At 44.9% G+C, this 26,825-nt stretch overlaps 1 protein-coding gene across 1 annotated transcript; it reads left to right on the top strand.

The window, feature by feature from the left end:
• The first annotated feature begins 1,977 nt into the window (after nucleotides 1–1,977).
• On the top strand, nucleotides 1,978–25,734 carry Atp6v0e1 (ATPase H+ transporting V0 subunit e1). Its single transcript, XM_027425187.2, has 4 exons — nucleotides 1,978–2,153; nucleotides 9,102–9,149; nucleotides 20,086–20,215; nucleotides 25,271–25,734. The coding sequence occupies exons 1-3, from the start codon at nucleotides 2,050–2,052 to the stop codon at nucleotides 20,177–20,179; spliced, it is 246 nt and encodes an 81-aa protein (XP_027280988.1). The 5' UTR covers nucleotides 1,978–2,049; the 3' UTR covers nucleotides 20,180–20,215; nucleotides 25,271–25,734.
• The last annotated feature ends 1,091 nt before the right edge of the window (nucleotides 25,735–26,825 follow it).

The following is a 26,825-nucleotide window of genomic DNA, read 5'->3' as shown; positions in this document are numbered from 1 at the left end:
AGGGGTTGCTGGGAGAGTTGGTGCGGGGAGGGCTGGTGGGAGGCAATTGTTTAACAAATAGGAGAAACATCCGGAGAGCATGGTGGCACTTGCCTGTAATCCTACTACTCTGAGAGGTCATGGCAAGGGGATCACAGAGTTGATCTATCCTGGGGTCTAGTGTGAGTTCTAGAGATTGTTTGAGCAACAATGTAAACAATTGCTTCAAACAGTCTTAGGACAAATTGTATGCTACATGTATCATAGACGATTTTAAGGAAACAAGAAGTTATATGTGAGGGAGGCAGGGAAGAGCTGCTTTCTCGCCTTTATTTCTGGTGATCTCACACTGTCTTGTCTATTCAGTTCAGCTGCACAGTGGTTCAGTGGGTACAGTCTATGTCTAGTACATACAATGGTTAAGTGAACACATTCTATGTCTAATATACTCCCAGAAACAACAAGCAGCTGAACAGTGCCTGTCCTCCAGAAGCAACATGTAGGCATGTCCAAACTTAAGACGTGCCAATGTGACACTGTCATCTACAAGGTTCACACCTGAGACTCACACAATTAGTAGCAACCCCCCCAAAAAAATACAAAAAAAACTCATAAGATTTTAAATAAGTTTAAGATTCTTTGTTGGGTCACATTCATAGCTGTCCTCAGGCACAGGCTGGACACTCTGAAGGGTTTGAACAAGGTCATACACAGACACAGATGTGCTAACAGCAGGCAATGGGCCTCAGCGGTGCTTTGCCTGGGACTTACAAACATCATAATTCCTGCTGAGCTAAGTTATGCAGGAAAGCAGTATCAGCACAAAGTGTACCTAATGATTCAAAATAAACGCCTCCTCCTTAAACAAAGAAGCAAAATACCTAGTGTGGAATTCTCAAAGAATAAATTATTTTGTTTCTAAGAAGGCCAACCAGTTTTAACTCTGAAGTGTGCTAGACAGCTAAAGTCTTGAAATCATTTGAAGAGTTGGTAAAGCTGTTGAAAGTTCCAGCTGATTCATAAATCCATTCTACTTGATGAAGGAAGGAGGGATGTGGCTATTGCTGGGAACCTGATCCACAGCCCTCACACTAGAGTCAGCTGAGAGATCTCCTTCCTACCTTGTTCAGTCTGTGAGCTTCTTCAAAGTCAACCTCAGCTCAACACAGAGGTTCACCTGTAATCCCAGCACCTGGGAGTCAGAGGCAGGAGGATTTCGAGCTGGAGGCCAGCCTGTTCCACATAATGAGACCCTGACCCAATGAAAAAAGAAGAAAAAACAAAAAAACAACCCTCCAAGAATTGTTTCCTTCCTCTGTGCCTAAGAAAGTACATAGTATGATGAGCCTACAACAATCTTGGCAAGCACAACTTTAATATTTTTGACTAATTCCTACTCTTCTTGAATCTGTTGTGACAAGAGGCAGGAATGCAATGTAGGGCCTGGTCGTCCTCAGCTGTCAGTCTGTCTTGGGGCCTATTTGCAGGTCTGTCTTCTTCCCAGGATGTGGTCTCTCAGAGGGCTGTCCGATGTACTTCTATAACTCAGACCCTAGCATATTGTACAAGACATACAGTACCGCCAACAGCCAAGAGCCTGTGTCTTGAAAAGTCATCGCCAGAGGCTGGAACCTGGCCCTTCCCACTTACTATGTGACTGTGGTCAAATTCTTCACCTGAAGCAGCGATTACAATTCCAAGTAGTTCAAGGACTATAGAAGAATGCAAAGCTTACAGTCAGGAGCCTGGCACACCGGACTTCATAACAGTAATCTACTATTGTTAAGCTCTTTACATCTGCGCGTAAAGTATTGATAAGATTGTAAATAACACATCGAGGAAATGGGTCTAAATTCTTGACAGAAAACTTTGACCAGCTTCTAGATGCTGCAGCCTTGAGACAGGCCAGGTGAGGGCAAGGCTCCTAGCCAAGGGGTGGAGTCCGACGGGCGAGTCACGCTGAGCGCAGGGGGCGGGGACTTTCGCGCGCAGGTCACGTGAGCCGCTGTTGACACTTCCGGGTGGGACCAGAGAGAGGCTGCGGAGTGGTTCGTCTTCTGGGGTACAGGCATGGCGTACCACGGCCTCACTGTGCCTCTGATCGTGATGAGCGTTTTCTGGGGCTTCGTGGGCCTTCTCGTGCCCTGGTTTATCCCCAAGGGTCCTAACCGGGGGTAAGTACGCCAGGCCCGAGGCCGTGGGAGCGGAGCAGCGCGGCGGGAGGATCACGGAGGGAAGGATCGCGCGTGGAGGACTGCAGCTGGAGGATGAGGCGGGGTGGACCACACAGGGGAGGACCCCATGCGCTTCTGGGAGCCTGTTAGTATCCCTGGCCGGAACGTGAGGTCACCTCTGGCAGCCCCTCCCGGAAGTGATTTTTAGGGAATGCTTTTTGTCTTGATGGATTGAAGGTGTGCACATCGACTGCGGAGAAGTTAGGGCGCCTCCCGAGCCAGTCTCACTGCTTTGATCCTGTCATTCACGCACTAGGGGCTTTTTGCCCAAACTTCAAAGAAAGGGTTCTGAGAAAACAGAAATCGCCCTCTCCGTCCCCGATGCTGCCGCAGTGGAGGAGTCTGAGAAGCATGCTAGACAGTACTGAGCTTAGCCTTTGCATCTAATGGGCCCAACCCAGGAGGAGGCGAGCCTGATCTAAGCGAGGTTAAATCACCCGAGCCGAAGGTATTGTTTAGAAACCTCTGCGTCATACCTTCCAGGGCGCTCCTGTTCTTGCGTGTAAATGAGTATTTACAGTGGTTGGCCAAGATAGATTTTCATTCCCCCACCCAAGGTTTTGCTAAATGGTGCTTTCTTTGTTTGGAAATAAACTTCTGTATTATAGTGTAAACCGGACCTCTTCAGAGGAGACACCCTCTTTTTAGTTCCTCTTTTGAATTTCAATAATTTTTTTCCCATATCAACTCAAGATCATGTGGAGGTGACACTTACACCGAAGCCTTTGTCAGAAACGTCCTTTGCTTTAATGGGTCAGACAGTAAATGGTGGCTGCATGGTGCTTAGCGCCACAGCACTTCCCAGAGTAGATAATGTGTATTGAGAGGGACGTTTTTTATTAAAGGAAGTTTTACTGTGTTTTGTGACATTGGCCTCTATTGCTGTCTGGAAAACACTGACTTTTAAAAATAAATGTTCTTTCTATTAACCTAAAAAACCATTTTTAAATTTATTTGTTATTTATTTTATTATTTATTTTATGTGTATTGGTTTTGCCTGCATGTATATAAGGGCACCTTGTGCGTGCAATGCCCACAGAGTGCTTTGGAGCCCTTGGAATTGGAGCTGCAGACAGTTATGAGCTGCCATGTGGGTGTTGGGATTCCAACCTAGGTCTCTGGAAGAGCAATTGCTCTTAACCAAAGAGCCATCTTTCCAGTCCCCAAATAAATCACTTTTTAAAGGGAAATGATAAGTCAGTTTCTATCACTTACAAGCATCAAGCCCCACCTCTGGCTAATATAGTTCTACAGGATCTTCAATTTATAGCAGTTGTTATGGTATCAGAATTCTGGAGTTATTAAAGTGACTTGTATTAACTGAATTAAATTACGCCTTTTTTTTTCCCCTTCCTGGAGCTAAAGACAACAAAATGTCACTGTTGTGTTTATACCAACTGTGTTTCATCCCATCACTGTCTGACTTTCTGGTCTTTGTCCCCAGAAAAACCCCTACTAACATTTGGAGTTCAGACCACTCCTTTCTTAAAACTCTGCTCTCCCCATCCTTCGGATCAGGTACCACCCCCACCCCTGGTTATGTAGAGTAATGAAACCCCTGCTGCTTATAGTCAGTTGTTTATAGTCTATTTGATCTGCAGTGACGCAGTATCTGGGTCCCATTCACAGCCTCCACTGCATCCTTGTGCTTCCTGCTCTTGGCAGGATTGAGCAGGTCTTGAAATGGTGCCTCCTAGGACTTAGAGGTTTATGTTTTGAGAAACACTGCTGCAAAGTGGTTGAGCTCTGTGACCTTGGAAGATTTTTAGTTAGCTTTTCCATGTTCCTAATTTTTTTTAACTGAAACACAGACATTTTAGGGTTAATTAATACCAGTTCCCTTTTACACCCCCCCAGAAAAAATTGTAAATCAAAATATTTTTTTGAAATTTATGCAAGAACTGGCCTGATTCATGGATTTTCACCTGGTTCTGGTGATTTCTCTCTCTCTCTCTCTCTCTCTCTCTCTCTCTCTCTCTCTCTCTGTGTGTGTGTGTGTGTGTGTGTGTGTGGTGGGACAGAGGGAGGATAGCTGGGGAGTGAACCTCCCCAGAGCCTCCCACCTTCTAGGCAAGCACTCTACCACCCAGCTGAATCCCCAGCCACCATGCCCAATGCTTGCTACAGGAAAGCATTTCGGATTTGAGGGACTAGGAGGTTTTCATTAAGGAAATAAGGAATTGTGTAAGGGAGGAGTGAAACAAAGAGGACCTCTGTGTTGGATGATTTCCCTTTCACAGTGCTTTGAAAATGGTGTGGTTAGGAGTTAACAGGACCCAGTGAGACAGCAAGGTGCTGGAGGGACAAGGCCCCTTCCCAATGTGTGGGTAGCAGGGAGCCAGCCCTTTGCTCTTCTTTGGGTTTTTCCTGCAGTGGGACATGGTCAGGACACAGCTCCTGTTTGTGCCTGCTTTTACCTTTCCTGATCATGCCTATCCTTCATGATGTCCTTCTCTTTAGAAGCCACAGATTCTCCAGAAGTGTTAGATTCTTCTCAGTGCCCTCCTTGCCAGATGTGGGGAGCACACAGGGGTTAGTGGGCCAGGGATTATGTCTGATCCAGTTTGCTTCATCAACATTTTGGAGCATCAAGGATATAGAAAGTCACATATCAAAGGCTGGCTGGTGGCTAAAAGTGCTTGCTACCATGTCTGACAACCCCACAAATTGTTCTTTGGTTTCTTCCTGCCCTAAGTCCTCTGGAATTAGTGCTCTTCCAGAGGACTTCAGTTCAATTCCCAGCACCCACATGAAGTGGCTCAAAACTGCTTGTAAAGCCAGGTGGTGGTGGCCAACGCCTTTAATCCGAGCACTCAGGAGGCAGAGGCAGGCAAATCTCTTGAGTTTTAGGCCAGCCTGGACCACAGATTGAGTTCCAGGACAGCCAGGGCTACACAGAGAAACCCTGTCTCGAACACCAAAACAAACAAACAAACAAAAACCTGTAACTACAACTCTAGGGAACCAACCTGATTTGGTGTCTGTGGGCACCCACACTCATGTGCTCGAGCACATACACATAATTAAAAATACAAAATAAATATTTTTAAAAGGTTGTGTGTCAAGGCCATATACCACAATAGATTTATACATGTCTGGTTTGTGAATGCATATGAATGTGTGTGTATAGATGTATAAACTTTTGCTGAGACATTTGAAAATAAATTGCAGCTTATGACTCTCCACTCCTGCATGATTGTGTGCAGCTAGTTCCTGTGGGGCAGTGTTTGAAGAGGAGCGTTTTCCTGTGGTAGCTAATGTTAGGTGTGTAATACAAAGGCTCCTCAGGTGCTTCCATTCTCTTTGGGAGAAGAGCTAGGCTCCTAAGCTAGGCTCAGGAACAGGAGAAAGCAGAAACTTGGAACTGACATTCATACACATGTGTTGGGGGCAGAGTGAGGCGGGGTAAAGGTGCCTGCCTTCAGGAGTAAGAGGTTGAAGAGTTGCAATTTGGAAGGCTGCCTGTCTGTCCATCTTTATGTAGCCTAGGCTAACTTCAAACTTACCAACCTCCTGTCTTGACCTTCCAAGTGCTAGAATTACAGGTGTGAACCACCATAGCCAGTTGGGTAAAGGGATTAGACTACAAGTGATTACGTAGGTCTTCACTGTTTTGTACAACTGTCATGTTTCCTTGTCTTTAAAATGTGTGTAGAGGTGATGGACAGATGGCTTAGCAGCTAAGAACATTTGCTCTTGAAGAGGACCAGAGTTTGATTCCCAGGACTCACAGCAAGCAGTTCATAACCACCTACAACTCCAGCGTCAGGCAATCCAAAAGCTCTGCTTCTGTGAGCATCTGCAGTCGTGTGCACTCCCCCACCCCACACTCAAATAGTTAAAAATAAAATGTATCCAAAATCTGACCGACTCTTGCTACCCGCACCGCTCTAAGCCTTCTCCACTAGTTCTGAAGCCCCAGCCTCCGAGTACACACCCTCCTTCCTGCTCAGTCTGCCTTTTCACGTTCTCTCTCTTCCCCCACCCTAGTTCAACCCAGATGAGAGATCATGGGAGAAGTCATGCCAGATTTTTTTAGTTTTCTTCAGATCCCACCTAGTAATGTTTTAGGCAGGCTCTGAGATAAACCTCTTTGACTTCACCTCCTGCCTCCCAAGCCTGCCTTGCTATTTATTGCTAGTCTTGTTTCAGCAGCTCAGACATCCTTCCTACGAACCTCTAAGTCCCCTCTCAGCTCATGCCCGAGTTTACTCTCCCGCTCCTGGGAGCCCTCACTCACCCAAGTCAACATCTGCAGTCTCTTTAACATCACCACAGCCCCTGCACATCTGTCTTCCTCCCCTTGCTTTATTTTCAGAGGTCAGCACCTGCTGATCCCTCAGTATGTTAAAGATAGATAATTGTCTGTCTGTTGTTCATCTTATGTGTTGTCTGCTCTCCCCTCTCCCCAAGCCTGTAAACTTCACAGGGAAAGGGCAGGATAGACCTTTTAAAATCTTTTTTTTTTTTTTTTTTTTTTTTTTTTTTTTTAAATTGTATGTGTATGGGTATTTTGTCTGCATGTACAACATGCGCATGTAGTTCCCAGAGACGCCAGAAGGGGGCATCAGATCTCCTAGAACTGGAGTTGCAGACAGCTACTACGTGAGTGCCAGGAACTAAATCTAGAGCAGCCATCTCTCCAACTACCAGTGTAGACACTTTAAATCAATCTTATTCATTGCTAATTCTCTAGAACCTGATACACCCTGGGTACTCAGGTAGAATTGTGGAGTGAAGGAATGTACCAATAGATTAACCACAGGAAATGCATGCATATTCTGACATTTGTCCTGTTTGCTCCAGGGTGTGGCAATCCCCCCGGGGGAAATAGGCTTCACTGAAGAGTGTAATGAAAGGATATTTCTGAAAGATTGATCTGATTGATTGTAGAGAGAATAAAAGGCCTAGAAGAAACTTTTAAATCTGCCCGAAATAAGTTACCCAAACCAAACCAGCGAATTTTGTTGCTGGCAAGTGAGTGGAAAAAAGAAATCCATCGAAGAGGGAGATGCTACAAAGGACAAACCCACAGCATGGGTGGACATGAAGAGGAAGCTGTAGCAGGAGATGGCAGAGTTAAAAGTTGATTAGGGGAAATGAGGGTGCTTATGAGTACTGTGTCTGTATTAGTCCTTCATGCTTGCTCTACCACTGAGCTACACCCCAGCCTTGGGGACCAACAGGAGTGCTTAGAGAGAGGATAATGAGCTCTGGTGTTACTGTTTATTTTAAAATTAAGATTTTTTTAAGATATATTATTTTTAAATTTGTATGTGTGCTTGCACATGTTTGTGGGTGCCCGTAGAAGCCAGAGGCATCAGGTCCCCTGGAGCTAGAATTAAGGGCAGTTGTGAGAGCTGGGAACTGAACTCAGGCCCTCTGTAAGAGCAGGATGTGCTGAGTACAAGTTCTGTTTTACAGATGCTGAAATTGGGCTGGAGAGATGACTCAGCAGTTAAGAGCACTGGCTGTTCTTCCAGAGCACCTGGGTTCAGTTCCCAGAACCCACATGGCAGCTCACAGCTGTTTGTAACTTTAGTTCTAGGAATCCAACACCATCACAGACATACATGCAGGAAAAACAATAATGCCTGTAAAATAAATGCTGAAATTCTGCTGGTCGGAGACCCAACTTTAACTTTTCATAAATAGAGATAGGGAGGGGTCCAGGTAATGAGCTTAGTTTTTTATTATTAATTTATTTTTTGCATTCCGATCCCAGTTCCCTCTCCCCCCTCTCCACCCACTTCTCCCACTCACTCCTCCCCACCTCCCATCTGCTCCTCGGAGAGGGTAGGCCCTCCCCTAGGAAGTCTATTAAGTCCCATCATCTCCTTGAGGCAGGACCAAGGAACTCCCCCCCTCTCCCCCTCCCCCCCATGCCTAGGCTGAACAAGGTATCTCTCCACTAAGTAAGATTGTACATTAGAGTTAGGTCTTGAACCCCCTGCCAATGGCCTCATATGTTGTCCCAGCTGCACCATTGTCACCTATATTAAGAGAGTCTAGTTTGGTCTTATGCAGGTTCCCCATTTGTCAGACCAGAGTCAGTGATCTCTCACTAGCTCGGGTCAGCTGATTCTGTGGGTTTCCCCATCATGGTCTTGACTCCTTTGTTCATGTTATTACTCCTCCCTCACTTCAATTGTACTCCAGGAGCTCCACCCAATGGTTAGTTGTAGATTTCTTATCTGCTTCATCTGTTTCTGGAAGAGGGTTCTAGATTCTCTGGGGTTGTGGATTGTAGGCTGGTTATTCTTTGTTTTATGTCTAATATCCACTTATGAGTGAATACATACCATATTTGTCTTTCTGGGTCTGGGTTACCTTACTCAGGATGGTTTTTTCTAGTTCCATCCATTTGCCTGCAAATTTCAGGATGTCATTGTTTCTTCCTGCTGAGTAGCACCCCATTGTACTATATATAAAAATGTACCATATTTGCTGTATCCATTCTTCTGTTAATGGACATCTAGGTTGTTTCCAAGTTTTGGCTATTATGAATAATGTTGCTATGAACATAGCTGAGCAAATGTCCTTGTGTGAGTATATGCCCAAAAGTGAGCATAATTTTAACAGTGTTAATTCATTGCTGGGAATACTATCAAATATGGTTGTTCTGTCAAAATGAATTGTCAGTACAGACATCTCGTTTCCAATCAAACTGGCACCAACACATTCCTTTAAAGACAGATTTTTGATTTTGTACTTAAACTTGCACTCAGTGCTCATTGCAGTGTGTTGGATGTTTGGATTAAGTGCAGGTCCATTGTCTTGGTACACACACAGTCCTACAGTCCAGGAGAGTGGGAAGGGATATAAACCATTCTGCAAGGTCTGCATGTTCACTGATGTCTAATAATGGCTTTTTTTTTTCTTTTTTAGAGTTATTATCACCATGTTGGTGACCTGTTCAATTTGCTGCTATCTCTTGTAAGTATCTTGTCTTTATACATAATTTGTCTTAAAAACAGTTATTCTTGCCGGGTGGTGGTGGCGGGGCACGCCTTTGATCCTGCACTTGGGAGGCAGAGACAGGCGGATCTCTGTGAGTTCGAAGTCACAGAGCCAGTCTACAGAGCCAGTTCTAGGACAGGCTCCAAACTACAAAGAAAACCCTGTCTCGAAAAACAAAACAAAACAACAAGTTATTCTTGGTATTATAATGTTTTAATTGATACATTTTGGGTCATTGGCACTTATTTATATTTGCTTAATATCTACAAATTGTGTCCTCAAATCGAATATGCTCAGAATTGCACATTTTCAAGTGCTCAGTGTGTTGGGTAAGAGCTGGCAGATGGGAATACAAATGTAATTTAATTGCTGCAAATGTTAAGCTTATAATTATCTGGAACTTATAATTATACTACTTTATATCTTACTATTGTGACATATTTATTTAATTGTACTCTTTTCACTTACATATTTCACTTGAATGTAATGTCTTTGCTAAGGTAAAACATTTTTTTTACCCAGATGGGTAAAAATGGTTTTACACATGCGGGTGCTTTGCCTCCCTGTGTCTGTGCACCATGTGAGTGCAGCGCCCGCCCACAGAGGCCAAGAAAGGGCTTCAGAGCCTCTGGCACTGAGGCTGCAGGTGGCTTTAAGCCACTGTGTGTGTGTTGGGAATCAAATCTGGTCCCATAGAAGAGCAGCAAGTTCTCTTTTTTTGTTTGTTTCCCTTAGACCAGGTTTCTCTGTGTAGCCCTGGCTATCCTGGAACTCACTCTGTAGACCAGGCTGGCCTCGAATTCACAGAGATCCACCTGCCTCTGCCTCCCGAGTGCTGGGACCAACAGTCACAAGTGTAATAAACAAAGTGCTTTATTTAATCCAATGTTGGAGTGGCAAATAGTGACCTCCAAGAAGGTCATAAACTCCTTTTAAGTGAAGTTAGGGGAATTCCAGGGAAGAGGGAGGGGTTAATCTGGGGCTGATTGGTGGAGGAAACATTAGTCTGGGGGACTGACTGGTGGGAGGCCTAGTGGTTAGGGACTTTAAAGTGGCAGGGTAGGAAAAGCTATCTAGCTATTAGGAGACTGTTGTCCTCTACTGAGCCAACAGAAGGTTGATTGATTGCTCCTGAGTTGTGGTTCTACCTGAGAACTGTTTGCTTAGCTCTAGCCACCTCCAATAAACGGAAACTAAGGACTGGTCCCTGGCAGGGGCCATTAGAAACCTGTCATGGCTCTGGTCTGGCTCCTTAGCCTTCTCAGTTTAGTGCTACCATGAGCAGGAGATGGCAATTTCCATCCATCCTGAAATGAAAGGACAGGACCCTCATGCTCGGCACCCATGAATGTGTAGTATCCTGGGGCTTCTGCACAAGGATTTTAATGAAGTTTGTATAAGTGGGGAGAGATTCCTACCAAGATGCTTGGCTTTCTGCACACCCCTTCAGTGACTCCTAAGCAAGGTTTTAGATCTGTCTTACAGGTGCTAAATGATCTCGTGGTGTCTGGCTGTACCGACACTAAACTTGACGATGGGGTTGGCTGGAGTTCACTTTTTTCACCTTTCTGTGTATTTTGGATAGAAAGGAAAAGAGGCTCTTTGAGCTGATGACTTAGTCTGTATGGTGGCAGTCTGACAAAGACCAAGTAGAGTGGTATCTTACAATAGCTGAAGAGGAAAGAGCAATCTTATGTGTCATCATCAAGTTTATTTCATTTGGGACAGGGTCTCCCTGAAGCCCTGTCTGGCTTAGAATTCACCATGTAGACCAGGCTAGCCTCAACTCATGGAAATTCTACCTTCCAAGCACTGGGATTAAAAAGTCACTCCCAGCCTGATTTTGACTTTTTAAACCTACTGTATTCTCTCTCTGATTTTCCCACCTTTAAAAGTTACCAACTCATAGGCAAGCTTGGTTCACCCCCTCATGTTCTCTTCTACTTCAGATTGTTTTGAAGCAAATCTGGTTTATTCTGTGTCTTGGCGATAACCACCATTTCAGACATAACCACAGTGTGACTACCATGCTCTAAAATTAACTCCTTTCTATCACCAACTAGCCTATTGCATTTCACTTCCCTGATTGTCTTATTTATTTAGTTTGTGTGGATAGCGAGCCACATAAGCATCGCACCTTGTAATTGGTGAATGTGCTCTTGGGGAGGTGCTGCATTGGCACTCCTGTTGGCACCGTAAAAGCCAAGGGTGCTAACAAATCAACATTGTGTTCTGCCCAGGACACCTCTGCCTTGCTCCTGACAAGTTTGTGATCCCAAATGTCAGTAGTGCCAGTGTTAAGAAACCCTGACCTGAAGGAAGGGATAGAGAGAAAAAAAGAGAAGTGAGTAGAGCCAACACTGAGATGTGGCATGGTCTTCTGTCTTTCCTGGGCCTTCACTGGCCATACTTCCAGTCATTTAGAATCAAGTGCAGTCCAGAAATAGTAGTACTTGTCTTGATTCTTTCAAGAGAGATAACATAACTTTCATTGTAATGCTTTCTGTCTTGCTGATCTCTTTCTGTGCCTGGCTTATGACTTCAGTGTTCCCATAGGTGTGTGTACATTAGGAAGCTGTGTGGGTTAAAGTTGGGTATCAGTGATCCAGGGTCTACTGGATGTCTTGGAACAGGACCCACATAGGTGAGATAGGATTACTATTTAGATGAAAATGTGGCAGAGAAGGGCCGCCTAGAGCAGCCTTTGTGGCAGGAGGTTGGACTGGGAAAGCCAAAGGGTTGATAGGTGAAAAACCAGCTGCATATTCCTCAGAGAAGTCCCTTTGCACAAGATGGAAGGGAACTGCCTGACAGTAGCACAGGGGAAGAAAAATGTCTCTTACCTCATTGCCCAAGAGTAGTCCACCTTCTGCTTGGGAGAACTTGAAGGAATGAGAGAGGAACCAGCAGTGGAAAATACCAAGGAATGGGGCTTAGGTCATGATGGGTGAACCTGGGAGGTTTGGATTTCTGCAAAATCAGGGTGAGCAAAGGTAAGAGAGCCATTGAACTTATTTCCTGTAGACCTATTAGGCAGGGTTGGATCTGCAGACTCCCCATAGTTCTGGGCAGTGTCAGGTTTGGGCATTTAGGCACCACTGCTCCCCTAGGCTGCTGGCACTGAGAAGCTCAGGGCTGGCTGGCCATGTTTTCCTGATGAAGACAGACAGTCACTGCTGCCCAGGTTTCATTTTTCTCTTCTCGTTTAGTGCTAGAGACTGAATCCAGAGCCTTGCCCACTCCACTGCCCAGCTACATTCCTAGCACTTGTGCCATTCCTTTGCTGTGTCTGTGTCTTGAGAGCATCTCAGTAGGTAGCCCAGGCTGGTTGTGAACTCCTAACCCTCCTGCCTCTGCCTTCTGAGTGCTAAGATTACAGGTATGCACTACCACTCTGTGCTTTAGCAATTTTTGAGAACTTCTTGCTTCGTTAAATAGTTCCAGCTTTTTTTTATTCAAAATAGTTTTGCTATGTATGTATGAGTTTCTTTCCTGTCTCTTCTGTTATTGAGCATTCTTTCTCTCTCTCCCTCCTTATTTCCTTTTTCTTTAGAGACAGGGCCTCATTATGGAGCTTGGTTGGCCTGAAACTCACTTTGTAGACCTAGTCAATGCTGAGGGTCTTCGTCTTTTAGTTTAATTTAGTTTTGGTTTGTTGAGACAAGTCTAACTGCATAGTCCAGGCTGCCTTGAATTTAGAGCTTCAGCCTCCCAAGTATTAGGATTGCGGGCATATTGCCTTGTATTTACAGACGTGTGGCATGTGGCTCTATATACCCAGCAGTATTTATCTTTTAAATATATAAACTTAATATAACGATTAACATGCTAATTTTATGCTACTTTATTGTTTTGATTATTTCATCAGATTTTTGTTCCCCTATTCTTTCTTGTCACATCACAGGAGGTTGTGAGTCACCCAGTGATATTGCTGGGAACTGAATTTGGGTCCTCTGGGAGAGAGCAGCAAGTGCTTTTAACTGCTAAGCTGTCTTCCAGTAATCCCCTCCCCACCCCCACCCTCTCTTAATACGTTTAAATGTATTTATTTGGGATGGGGCAGGTGTGTGGAGGTCAGAAGACAATCTTCAGGAGTCGGTTCTTTTCCTTCCACCTTAGGAGTCGTGGAAATCATCAAGTTATCAGGCTTGCCAGTGAGCCACTCTGTCCGCAGCCCCAGCTAGTCTCTCTCTCCAGTTAATTCAGGATTCAAAAATAAAAGCCTTTAGGGTTCCAGCTTTCCTGGAGTGATATTTGTGGTTTCTCAGACTGGCGGCTCTGGGAGGACCCTGGGCTTTGGTGTTTCTCAGCCTGGTAAAATCTGCAGGTGAAAGTCCAGGCTCATCTGTACCCAACAGCTGTGGAGAGTGCCTGCAGGCACCTCACTCTGCTCCTTGGATAATTGCCATCATTTAATTTTCCACCTGAGAATTGCTTAATTTCTCTCCGAGGTACATTTACGATGTCTATATATAGGAGAGGAGAGACCACGGGGCCTGGCCCAGCATGTTATCATTACCTGTTTATGGAGACATATATTAGAGTCTTTTCCACTATAGTACAGCAGATTAAGAGGATTATGGGACTGGGACTGTGCCCAGTGGTATTTCAAGGCCCCATTTTTCACTCCCTTGCACACAAAGTACCTTAGTAGGTACTTTGGTTTGAAAGGCCTAGTTTAGAAAATGAGTCGTCTTGAAGACCTGGGGGAAAAAAAGGGAAAAAATTTCAAGTTTAAAATTGGCAAAATGAGGGCGTATTCCTGTGCTAGCAGAGGAGCCACAGTGGTAAGGTTGGCAGCCAGTTAATAGAAAACATGTTTGCGTCTTCTCATCTGGAACTTGGGGTTCTCTGCCAAGCCCTCAGGCTGTGCCAGCATTTAGTTCTTTGTGGTAACAAGACTGAAGTCCCTATTTCCTCACTGGCTGTTAGTTAGCCACCACCCCGCCGCTGCCCTAGAGGCCACTCACATTCCATTCGGCCCCTCCATCTTGAAAACCAGCATCATCATCTCCTTTGTGTGGGATTCTTTCAACCCTTTAGGGATTTTCCCACATTTATTTACTTAGTAATAAATGGAGTCAGAGGACAGCTTGTAGGAATTGTTTCTGGTCCTGGGGGTCAAGCTCAGGTTGCAAGGTTGGCAGCAAGCACCTTCACCTGACCCATCTTTCTGTCCCATGTTCACCCTTTAGCAGTTACAGAGTTGTACCTCAGTGGTAGAGCAATTGCCTAGCATGCAGGAAGTTATGGGTTCCATCCCCAGCACTAGGGGAAGCAGGTTTGAAGGAGGAAGAAGAGCCAAGAAAGAAAAACCTTAGATGGGATTCAGATGTCACTGGGGAAGGGATGGCTCAGCCAATGAGGGAGGAGTTATGTACACTGATCATGCCAGGCCTGAGTTGTTTAAAGCTGTGGGGCAGTCAGGAGGTCATGCCCTGGATGGCAGGCAGGAGCTCGGGATGCCCCTGTACCAGTCTGGGGCACATACCCCACAGGGCTCTGGTTCCATGTTAGTGCCAGGCCAAGGACTTCCCGATCAGGGAGCCCCTAGGAGCTTCTCAGTGTTTTCACACCCACACAGTGACCTCCAGCCCAGACCTACAGTTCCCCTCAGTTGTCTTTCGAGAAAGCAAAAAGTGGAACTCATTTTTAGGGGAAGTATGGCAACTCCATAGCATATCCTTGCCACATACTGACTGAAAGGCAGTGAGGTTATAACCTGGGCAGTTGCTTGTCCATGTCTTTGACGGACAGGCCTGTCCCTTCTCAGACGTTACTTGATCACCTCAGGTCTACCCAGAAACATACATGTCCCTTTCTTTGAGCCTGCTCTGTGGTGTGATACAGTCTATAGGAGCGTCTGTCACATAGAGGGAACCTGAGAGACATGGGGGATACCTCAGAAATCTGCCAAGAAAGCAAGAAGCATGGGTTATTTTGAACTTCTGCTTACCAGCCACTGCAAGAGCCTCTATTATCTCTTTAATTCCTAACACTTTGAGGCAAGTATTTACAAATGGAAACAGACTTTGGTTGTAGGCCACCAAATGCCTAGAGCCATTCCCACCAGCATTTGGGATGCTTGGAGTTAAAATCCCGCTTTGGTACCACATCTCCCTATTTTGTAGTAGCTTCAAGGTAGCGTCCCTGCTTTTCAAAGTGTTTGTGTCATTAGGTTGGAGAAAGGATTTTATGTAGTCATGAAGGGAGCCAGGGCAAGGCACTTGCATATGTTTCTGCTGTCACATAAGTCATCCACCGGCAGAGGTCACTCCTGTCATGACCTGTACGAGGAGGACCGTGGACAGAAGAACCATCCTGGCTGGACTTCCCCCATTCCAACAAGGAAGTCAAGAAGGTCCTACATGTGCTTCACCAGGAACTAGGCCACACCCATGTTCCCTGTTCCTCCTCCTTCTTGTGGAACAAAACCACTAAGCCGGATTTGAGAACTAGTTACCGCTTCATGGCAGAGCAATGTAGTCTGTGCTTGGAGAATTTTCCCAGCTGGACTGGGGGCCACTGGCCTGTCTGTGGGGAGCACAGTCCTTTGCCATCCCTGGTAGCTCAGGGCATCCTGAGCTTGGCATCAGCCTTGGCATCCTCAGAGCCCAACAGGACCATGACCCCTGGGAGTGATTGTGGAATAGGATGGGCATCTTTAGACTACTGGGCCACACAGTGAATTCAAGAATAGCCTGGATAATTTAGCAAGACCTTACCTCAAAATAATAATAATAATAATAATAATAATAATAATAGTGATAGTAGGCTGGGAATGAACCTCAGTGATAGAGTGCTCACCTAGCATCTTCAGATCCTACTTTGAATCCAGTAATCTCAAAAGAGGAGCTTGGGTTTGCACTGGTTCCACCCCAGTTCTACAGCTCCCCTAACTGTTGCCATGTCACCGCTGTCCTCCAGAAGCCTCTCAGCTGATGGTTATTAGGCCTTTGGGCTGTGGAGCCATGTGGAACAGTTTGGGCAAGCGGAAGGGTACAGTTCGTTCCTTCTGGTTACACAACCAGGCAGGGATCCGCCAGAGCACAGGCCCTTCCTCCACTGGCTCCATCAGGTCACAGCAGGCTTCTTTCTTCCTTGCAGTGCTGTGTGTTTATCAGCTAAGGGGAAATTTTAAGTCTGTGGGCAGGCACTGAGTTCATTCAGCTGGTTAGACAGGGAAAATTCCGCTAGAATTTCAAATGAAATAGCCTGTACTGTTTCTCGAGGCACTTTCCTAACAGGATTTGTTTTGTGGCATGTATGTGTGTTGGGGTGGGGGTTGAGATTGACTTTTTTTTTTCTTGATTTGAAGTATTGGAAATAGTGTCAAGGGCTGGGGTTGGGGCTGGGGTTGGGGCTCAGTATTTGAGTGCTTGTTTACCATGCACAAAGCCCTAGGCTCTTATCTTTCAAACTGTTTGAAAAACAAAACAAAACAAATAATTCCATCTTTACAAGCTGAATGGATGGTGGATGGTGACTTAGTTTTTACTCAGGATACCTTGAGCCTAGGACTTTGAAACCAGCCTAATGAGCAACTTAATGAGACCCAACCCCCCAAAACTGCAGGTTGGGGAGGGTGTGTAAATCTGGAAACTTCCAAAATACTGACCTGAGAGAGCAAAGTGGTCTTTATTCGTTCTTTCGACTGATACCTATTCTTTTCCATGGGCAGGCACCAAAAGCTGTGGATTCTCACTTCTCTAATTCACAATTTAGACCTAGCTTAACTCTCACCCTCACTTAAAGCACCGCAAAGGTTAGCTGTCCACAGAGCCGTGTTAGATTGGCCTAGTTTCTGGTCACCTGCTGCCTGCATCTGCCTACTTAGTATTGTGAACGACTAGAAATCACTTAGCCTGCCTCTACCTCAGGCTCTTAAACCGTGTTAGAACAGTATGGTGATATGACGCCTCCTGCAGGTGCTTGAAGAGTTCTTTAAGAGAGACCACTCATGAGTCCTTTGTGGCCAGGCTATTGTAAAGAAATTTAGGATCAACTGGCAGATCTTAATCCCAGGGTGCACCCCTTTAATCCCAGCACTCAGGAGGCAGAGGCAGGAGGATCTCTGGAGTTCCAGCTTGGTTTGCAGAGCAAGTTCTAGGACAGCAAGAGCTACACAGAGAAACCCTGTCTTGAAAAACAAAACAAAACAACAACAACAAAAGCAAAACAAAAACAAAAACAAAAAAACAACAAAAAAAGAATTTTTGGATGAGTCAATCTGAAGAAAAAGTGTTTATCAAGACAGGTTTTTAGCATAGATCTAAGCATGGGCTTTGAGAGAGAGACCTCTTGGCAAGGGACAGTACACACTCAACACATGGTGTCAAGTTTCTGGGAAACAGCAGTGTCTGGTGAGTGTGACAGTGCAGTACACCTGTGGTCCCTGCACCTGGGGAGGTGTAGGACATCTTTGGCTACATAAAGGAGTTTAAGGCCAGCAGGGCTACATGGGACCCTGTCTCATGCTTATGTCTCAACAATAGCTATATATGTGATGTTGGTAGCTTTTGAGGCACCGTTTTTAAAGGTTTCTTGTAGTAAATGAGACCATAGGATGGGTCCTTAAGCTGTAGGTCACAGGGTGGAAGTGGCTCCAGGCATAGGGAAGTTAAGACATTAGTCTTGACTATAAACAAACCTCAAAACCTTGTTGGTGAGTGCCACAGGAAGTCACAGTTTACACCTAAGAAAGGGATAAGATTAAAGACAAACGTCAAAAGTCAAATATGCTTTGGCCTTGAGCATAGTCCATTCCTATTTTAATGCTCTTATTTGAAATATCCCTGTAAAAAAGGAGTATTGTCTTTCTGTAGGCAGTCTTCACGGTAAATTTTGTTAATTGTGCTATTAGTGAGAGATTTCAACCAGCCTTTCCCTTACCACAGCACTCTGATTTTCCCTTCTGACCTGCCCCAAGGATTTTCAAAAAAGCTCCTGGATGGCTAGTCTAATGCAACTGAGAAGGCCCCTCCACACTCCTGAAGTGCCAGTGTGTGTGTGTGTGTGTGTGTGTGTGTGTGTGTGTGTGTAGAGGCTCATCATATATGGATTTGAACATACAGGCAGTGGTGAGCTCCCACTGTGGATGCTGGGAACCAAGCTTGGGTCCTCTGCAAAAGCCACATTTGCCCTTAACCACTGAACCATGTGCCCACTAGCCCTATATGATGTTTGTATTGCTTACTTCACACTCTTGACAAGGAAAGGCTGTGGGGATATGTGAGGGCTAAGGTATCTTCATAGTTTGATGTTTCTAAGTGCTGCCAGTTAAGTCAGTCCTATGGAGCACAGGGCTCTTCCTCAGGGCAGCTTGTATCTCCTGCTGGGTTTGGGGAAACCCTGGGCTTGGGTGGAATTTTCCATGACTCTCTGGCCTCAGAGCTCTTCTGCTATGCACTGTCTGCCTGTGTTGTCCGCTCCTCTGTGTGTGTGTGTGTGTGTGTGTGTGTGTGTGTGTGTGTGTGTGTGTGTGTGTGAAGCCTTACTAAAAGGCTTGGTGTTGTGTTTATGTTTAATCCCCTAGTTCTAAGGGTGATCAAGGAATCTCATCTGAATTAACTTTTTGTTTGTGAAGTGAATCGGCTTAAGGTATCTGTTTTGGCCTGGTTTCTTCCTGTATCACATTTCTCATCACAAAATGACCTTTTGTGGGCTGGGAAGGCAGATACCGTGTGTCTGTGGGTACCAGCCCCCGATGCTGGGCTGGCTGCTTCTCTGCATTGGTGGTCAGAACCAGCCTTTTGGTCTTATGATTAAAAGGATTCCAAAAATGGCAGCCAAAGGAGGAAAAGACCCAACTGATAATGGCCTAGTTGTGTTTGGCTGGTCCCCTTCCTGGAGGGGAGTTTGAAAGAGACAGCTCCCTAATGTACATGAAAGGGAATTGATAGCATGGGGGATGCCACTGAAACTCATGCTTCTGTTTATCAGTCCTTGCACCCCATATTTACCCCCCCTCCTGCCCACCACAGAGACTATCTAATTGACTCCCGGGTTTTGAATAGGAACTAAAGGCAGTGTGGATTCAGCATCATTCTGGTCTCTTTGGAAATTTCCTCCTTTCCTTCCCCGCCCCCACCTCCCCAGCCTCCTGCTTTTCTTCTCTATGTAGCAGTTACTGCCTGATCACAGTTACCCTGGGACCTAGTAATTACTCATTAAATATTTGCTCAGTAAGCAAAACAAAATGGTTAAATAACTAGACACCTGCAGGCTGCTTTTCTTTTTATTCCTTGCTTTTGACCTTACTCAGTGGTTCTCAACTTCCGTTCAGCCCATGAATTATCGGAACGAGCAGCATGTGAAAAATTTAAATCTAACCATGTTGCTTCAGTTTCTGAGATAAAATGAGACACTTGTACTTCCTCTCTAGTTTGTGTGTACAGAGGCACACCTTGTGATTTAGATGAGGAAGTAAATGCCCATTTGGATCTGTGTGGTGGGGATCAGGAAATGCTTTGCTGTGTTTTATCGTGATGGTAGGCTAAAATCAGGTCTCAGCTGTATCCCTAAACTAGTGCCTTAATGTCTGCAACACTGGAGAAGATGAAAGGAAGTTGTGATGGTAACAAACTGTGAGGAGGTGAATAGGCTTGGTGGTAAGGATGTCATGAATTTGTGAAAGCTCACATACTTGGCACAGTAATTGAGGAAAGGTATCGAGTGACTCAGCTGTGCTGGAGCCTCCCTACTCTGTGGATTATCTCAAATGAAGGCACAGTGCAACCTGGGAAATGTTCTCCACTCAGCTGTCTCCCAGGAGCACAGTGTGTAGTGAAGCCTTGGTCAGAATGGAATATATTGAAGTTGACTAACATGGGTTTCCATTGTGTATGAAAATGGTTATGTTCTAGCCAATTTCACCACTTTTTGCTCTTGTTCCCCCCTTATCAAATTTTAGTTGGCTGATTGCAATTCTGGCCCAGCTCAATCCTCTCTTTGGACCACAGTTGAAAAATGAAACCATCTGGTATCTGAAGTACCACTGGCCTTGAGGATGAAGACATGCTCCACAGTGCCCAGGCCCTGAGGTGACTATGCCCTTTCACATGAACACTCAGCCAGTCAGCTAGAGCGTTTGCTATGGCTTTTCTTTCAGAACTTCATGGCTGTTTTAAGACAACTAAAGAGCAGACTGTAGTTTGCATATATAGTCTGAAGAACAAGGGCATGATTAAAACAAACCACTTTCTTTGCATATGTGTTAGGAATTTATCCATAAGATTCCTTTCTTTTAAAGTCTGGGACTATCCTACCTTTTTAAAATGTAATTTAGGGCTGGTGAGATGGCTCAGTGGGCAAAAGCTGCCAATCTGGAAGACCTGAGTTCAAATCCTGGAACCCACCTGCTGCAAGTCCTACATGTTTTCCTCTGATCTCTGTCGCTGTCTCTGTCTCTGTCTCTCTCTCTCTCTCTCTCTCTGTGTGTGTGTGTGTGTGTGTGTGTGTGTGTGTGTGGTTTATGAAAATAAGCTTGTATGTAGGCTTCTGACACAGTTTAAAAATGAGTAATTCATTCCAGCATTGTGGTGCATGCCTTTAATCCCAGCAGTCAGGAGGCAGAGGCAGGCGGGGCTCTGTGAATTTGAGGCCAACCTGGTCTACAGAGTGAATTCCAGGACAGGCTCCAAAGCTACACAGAGAAATCTGTCTCTAAGAACAAAAAAAAAAAAAAAAAAAAAAAAAGGAAAGAAAGAAGAAAAGTAATTCTTAAGAAGTGGCTAAAATAATATTTTAAATTGATGTCTTAGAATGCTTTGGAGACAGGGAAACAAGCACCTCCGCAGGTTGGAAATGGTGGTGTATGTCTGTAATCCCAGCACTTATTTCCGAGGCAGTAAGTTCAAAGCCAGCCTGGTCTATATAGCAAGTTCCAGACCCGCCTAGGCTACAGAGTGAGACTTATTCAAAAAGCATAGAACAAGAAGAAAGCTGGCCTCAAAACGGCAGCTTTGAGTCTGAGAATCCAGGTGGTAAGCAGTGGCAGGATGCAAAAGTTTGTTTACTGACTGAATGGCAGGACACTTGCCATCTGATTTGTTCCTTTCTCTGTTATTTCTTAAAATGCAAGTTAGTTTCAAGTGTTCAGAACAGAACTGAGCAATATTCTCAGCATGCATATAAACAAATACACACATACATACACACACATTATATGTGTGAGTGCTTTGCCTGTATGTCTGTGCATCACATTTATGGAGAGCCTGAGGCCAGAAGAGGGCATGAAATCCCCGGAACTGGTGTTGCAGGCATTTCTGAGCTGCCATGTGGGTGCTGGGAGCTGAACGCAGGCCCTCTGTGAAAGCAGCCAACACTATGCTATTCCTTCAGCCTCGGCACACTTTTTGAGAAAGACTGCTGTATGCCTAGAAGCTTTGAGCAGCAGCTTCTGGTTATAGCAGGCTCAGGTTGTGTCATTTTAACCCGAGTATCTAGTTTTAGTGGCAATGCACCCCTTGAGATGTACTGTAGGATGTGGAACCTCCTCTTCCTTCCCGAGCCTCTGCTCCTGACCTGGTAGTCCCAGGCCTGCAGTTCTCATGTTGTTACCTCGTTAGCATACACAGCTCTTGTGCCTCTCACTGCCCTACCATGTTCACGTCATTTTGAAGGCAGATCAGCAAGTGTACTTTGCTGGGTATGGTGCTAGCTTCACCTCAGCTCTCACCACCCCTTTATGCTTCAGATGTTTCAGGGCTCTGCCTGCCAATTGTGCTTGCTTCATGGCCACTTAATGTGGGATATTATCAATATGGAGCCAGGTAAAAATACAAGGGAATTTAATAGGGAAAAGCTTTACTTACAGAGTGGCCTAGTCAGCCAGCGGGCAGCAGTCTGTACAGCGAGCTAAAGATGAAAGAGAAAGCAGGGCCGCCACGTGAGTGTCCCTCACTCTTAAACCTTCCCTATGTCACGTCACCCTCACCATGCCCTCACAGGCGTGGTCAGGCACACTTGTAGCCAGTCCCTAAGCAGGCATGGCTACAGCATCCCCTACAATTCCCCTTTCAGTCTAAAAGAGAATTAACACTTAGCAGTGTAAAGTATCCAAAATTAACAATCATAAAGGTGAAATATAAGAAGATACAACAATCTGCTTATGTCACATCCTAACTATGTCTATTTTAGCTAAGCCCTAAAGTCATCTGAAAGAGGTGTCCAAGCCTGAACATGTCCTTCCAATCCCAACCATAAACAATAGGAAGCTATCCCTAACTAGGTATATATACTATCCTAAGTGACAACAATGGGGAAAGGGGGCGTAGCATCCTCCAAGTTACTTCCTGCTGAAATGGGATGATGATAGCCTTGTGGGGTCCTGTGGGAAGAAAATGTTAGTATAGTGAAAGTCTTGAATAGTTTGTATCCAGTCCATGTTAGATGGGATTTACTTGATTGAAGATCTGGCTTGAAATCCTCAACTTGATTGAAGTCAGTACCCAAAGCTCTGGCCGGAGTGTCCATTGAAATGGAGCACGTTGGATCCAGTGCAGTGGAGGAGGTGTGGCCCATTTTCTTTCCAGGGAGTCCAGGGATTGCTGTCAGGCAGGTCTTCATTGGCTGTGTGGGACTCAAACATAAATGTTAGCAGAGAAATGTTTGCTTGTGTATGTATGTATACTGGAAAAAGCAACCATGGGAGCATGACAATTATGAGAGGGTATACACCTTGAAAGAAAGAGCCAAGAAAAGACAAAGACAGTCCCCAAATTCTTCTCTTATTCTGTATTACATCAATTGGCTTCTTGATACAATACAGAAATGCTAAAGTTTAGTTAAACAACGTGCTTGGATTTTAGAGGTGGAAAGCCAAATCCACCTCTAAATCCAGCATTGGTTTAATTGAATAGGGACTAGGAAATAAAGAGAAATAGAGTTCTCTGAGAGACAGCTGTAAAGTTTACCGTATGGCATGTTCGTTTTGTTTGATGGTTATAGCTACATTCTCTTCTTAAGTATCTACCCATGCAGTGTCCTTTTTGACTTCTGGAGATGAGTTTTCCTGTGAAGATAAAAGCAAAACACTTCCCTTTCTTTTGGGAGGTTTCTATTTAGTTTATGAGATATACCTTAGTAGAATACTTGTCATTTCTCCTCATCCAGAGGTCCCTTTTCAACTCGAATCTTGATCAACTCTGATGGTATCCAAAGTTTTTCTTTTCCTGTGGAAACCAATGCAAAACCCCTACCCCATCGTAACACATGTCCTGGTTTCCATACAAAGGTTAGTACATCTTTGAAGTATACCGGCTGATTTAGTTCAGCAGTTCTTTCCATTGTTCAATGTCGTTCTGCAGCTGTTTGTCCTTTCTCATTAGCATTAAGAAAGTTTAGTGTTAATAAAGCATTATGCAACCTATGTTTGGGGGGTTTAGTCTCCCAAGCCTGTCTATGGAGCATCTCCTTTAGTGTCCTATTAGATCTCTCAACTACTGCTTGTCCTGTAGGATTGTGTGGTTTACTGGTGGCATGCTTTATGTTAGTAATGTGGGATATTACCAATATGGAGCCAGGCAAAAATACAAGGGATTGAACTCAGGGTCCAGGGCACGCTGAGCATGCGCTCTATCACTCTGTCAAGGAGCCACAGTCCCAGACCTGCCTCTCATTAAATCTTGAGTTGAATGCATGCTGTTTGAAGTATCCTGTAAGGAGACTTAATGGGGCCCCAGAAGGTGGTTGTGAGCTTCCTGATAAGAGTTGTCAGGAACCGAACTCTGGTCCTGAAAGAACAGCAGGCACTCTTGTCTTTTTGGTTGTGAGCCTAGCATAGCCACCTCTCCAGCCCGACAGCACACACTCTCAACTGCTGAGCCATCTGTGTAGCCCCAGAGCTGCCTCTCTTCCCCCTACTGAGCAGCCAGAGTGTGGAGACACTGACATTAAACATTTGACATCTTTACATGGGTAGTGTTGTCATTGTCACCTGTGCCTGGGGTAGTCAGAATGAGGAACAGCCTGAAAGGCAGCCTGGAGTCCAAGGGGTAAGACAAGAAGCTTGCACTGAGAGGGGAAGCAAAGAGCTCAGGAGTTCACTAAATTCCAGCTTCTTGTGTTAGTCAGCTTTTTTTCTTTTCCTGCTTTTCGTAAGTCACATTACTGTTTGTGTAGTTATATGATAGTGATGTCCTTGGTAATTGGACCTCCTCTAGAACCTGCCCAAACCTGTGTGATGAATAAGCCTGGTCTTCATCTGAGGTTTGATTTTAAAGTACTGACCTGGTTAACTTTGTGTTGGGGGAGGGGAGAAGAATAGACAGTCTCACTGTATTGCCCAAGCTGGTCTCAAACTCACAGAGATCCACCTGCCTCTGCCTCTTGAGTGCTGGGATTGAAGGTGTGCAGCACCACAAACAGCTCACTTTTTATTTTGAGAGAGGACCTCACTAAGTTGCTTAGGCTAGCCTTATGGTTCCTTCCTCAGTCTCTGAAGCAGCTGGGTTTGCAGGTCTGCTCGATCTCTCCCTTCCTCAATCAATCTCTTCTTGCTCCCATTTTTTAATTTTATGTGTAAGGGTGTTTGGTTGTATGTATGCTGTAGCCCTGGCTACTTTTAATACCCCACTTCTTTATTTTTATTATTAATTATTTTTGTGTGTGTGGTTTTTTGAGATAGGGTTTCTCTGTGGCTTTGGAGGCTGTCCTGGACTAGCTCTTGTAGACCAGTCTGGTCTCGAACTCACAGAGATCCTCCTGCCTCAGTCTCCCGAGTGCTGGGATTAAAGGTGTGCACCACCACCACCTGGCTTTTAATACCCCATTTCTTAAATTTTATATACATATATACATACATACATACTTACATACATACATACATTCGGGTGTTTTGCAAGCTTGTCTGTCTGCGTGCCATGTGTGTGTAATGTCTTTGATGGCTAGAAGAGGCCATTGGATCCCCTAGGAGTGGAGTTACAGATGGTTGTATGCTGCCCTGTGTGTGCTGGGAATTGAACCCACATCCCCTGGAAGAGCAGCAGTGCTCTTAACTGCTGAGCCACCTCTCCAGCCCCCTTTCTGCTCTTTTGAAGGGTGAAGGACCTAGATGTTAGAGGATCTTAAGTTATTAAAACTGTTTTGTTTTGCAGATCAGAGAAAGAATGCCTTCTAGATGCAAAACCACCTCCACACCCAGACCACTTTCTTCGGTAGCCTACTTTGGGCATTATTACCGGCCTTACACTTGAAGACCTTCCTCTGCATACAGTATTTTTTCCCTACACCTTTTTCACACTCTGAAGAATTATGTGCCTACTTAGCTGACTCTGTGAGATGTGTCTGTACTCCGCCGAGAGAAAAGATGCCGTTTCGAGAAATCTGTTACTGTTGTCTTGGAACCCGTGGCTTTGAATATGGCTCTTGCCAGCTCACAACATGAGAGTCAGCGATGTGTTTAAAATTGCTGCAAGACAAATAAGACTCGGTGGAGCAGTCAGGAGTCCCCGCCCAAGAGAAGCTCTACCCAAGCAGATGTACATCAAGCTCTATTTTCAGGATGAATTTCTTACTTCTACATCTTTGGAATAAATTATTTTTCTTCTTTCTATGGAAATCTGCTTCCGGTGTTTAAAAAGCTTGATTCTCTAAGCTCTTCTGTCTCTAGATAATGCCTTTTAAAAATGAGGTTGTTGTCTAGCCTTAGGTTGGATGTATAATCTGGGCTGTGTATAAGACGCCTGAAGAGACTGGTAAGTACTTTTCTTGATCATTCAGTAACCGTTTGAGAGCTTACTGTAGGCAAGGCAATGTTGGAATCGGGGTCCCTGCATGCTCAAGAGTTTACAGGCTGTTTAGAGAGAGATATAGTCCCTATGCATAGAGCTGTAACATAGTGTCATGCTTGACCTTTGGAAATGACGGTGAGATGCAGGTACATACAGCTTGGTCGCCGCTCCTTGAGCTGAGATAAGAGAGTCACTTGAGCTCAGAACTTGGCGGCCAGCCCGGGCAACACAGTGAGACTGTGTTTCTTTAAAAATAAAGGCCAGCCCAGGCAATTCAGTAAGACTGTGTCTCTTTAAAAATAAAAAGATTCTTGATGGTAAACAAGTTGAGGGCGATGTTTAGCCATAGTGACAAGACAGTAAATATGGCTGTGGGTAGAGCTGTAACCTTCCCAGAAATAGGACATAAGAAATCTAGGGTGATTAAAGGTTTGGGTCAGAACATGTTTTAGTAGCAGACATCTAAATAATTTGCTAAGTGAGGGGCTATGTTAAGTTTGTTTTGCGGAACTGGATTGAACCAGGTCTTGCACAGACTCTGGGTTTTAAGAAAGAAACTCAAAATTAAAATAGATTGAATTTTCAGCAGTTCACAGTTCTCTGACAGCTAGCCAAGAGCTATTTCCTGTTTTGCAGTTTGCACTTTTCTAGTTGTCCTGGACTGTCTGGACTATTTGCTTCTGCCCTTAGGACTAAAGAGAGTTTCAAGTTGAAGTGTCTCTCCTGCTTTCTTTCTTACGTTGACACAGAGTTGAAGTTATACTCCTCCTGCCTCTCCCACCAGCTTGCTTCTGCTTTCATTTCTTTATTTCAGTTTTAACACCATCCTGCTTTGTACCCTCCCATATACTAGGGATTGAACCTAGGGCCTTACACATGGTAGGTGAGGGCTCCTGGAACTCCTGAGATATATTTCCAG

Source organism: Cricetulus griseus, chromosome 7 (genome assembly GCF_003668045.3).
Source record: "Cricetulus griseus strain 17A/GY chromosome 7, alternate assembly CriGri-PICRH-1.0, whole genome shotgun sequence".
Classification (NCBI taxonomy): Eukaryota; Metazoa; Chordata; class Mammalia; order Rodentia; family Cricetidae; genus Cricetulus; species Cricetulus griseus.
The sequence above is the reverse complement of the archived record's forward strand: the minus strand, read 5'-3'. Positions and strand labels throughout refer to the sequence as shown.

Bases quoted from the DNA above. Each gene is read 5' to 3' on its own strand.
- Atp6v0e1 (XM_027425187.2), top strand. From the start codon at position 2,050: ATGGCGTACCACGGCCTCACTGTGCCTCTGATCGTGATGAGCGTTTTC. The intron at 2,154-9,101 runs GTAAGTACGCCA...TTTCTTTTTTAG, and splicing joins CCCAAGGGTCCTAACCGGGG to AGTTATTATCACCATGTTGG. The intron at 9,150-20,085 runs GTAAGTATCTTG...ATCAAATTTTAG, and splicing joins TCAATTTGCTGCTATCTCTT to TTGGCTGATTGCAATTCTGG.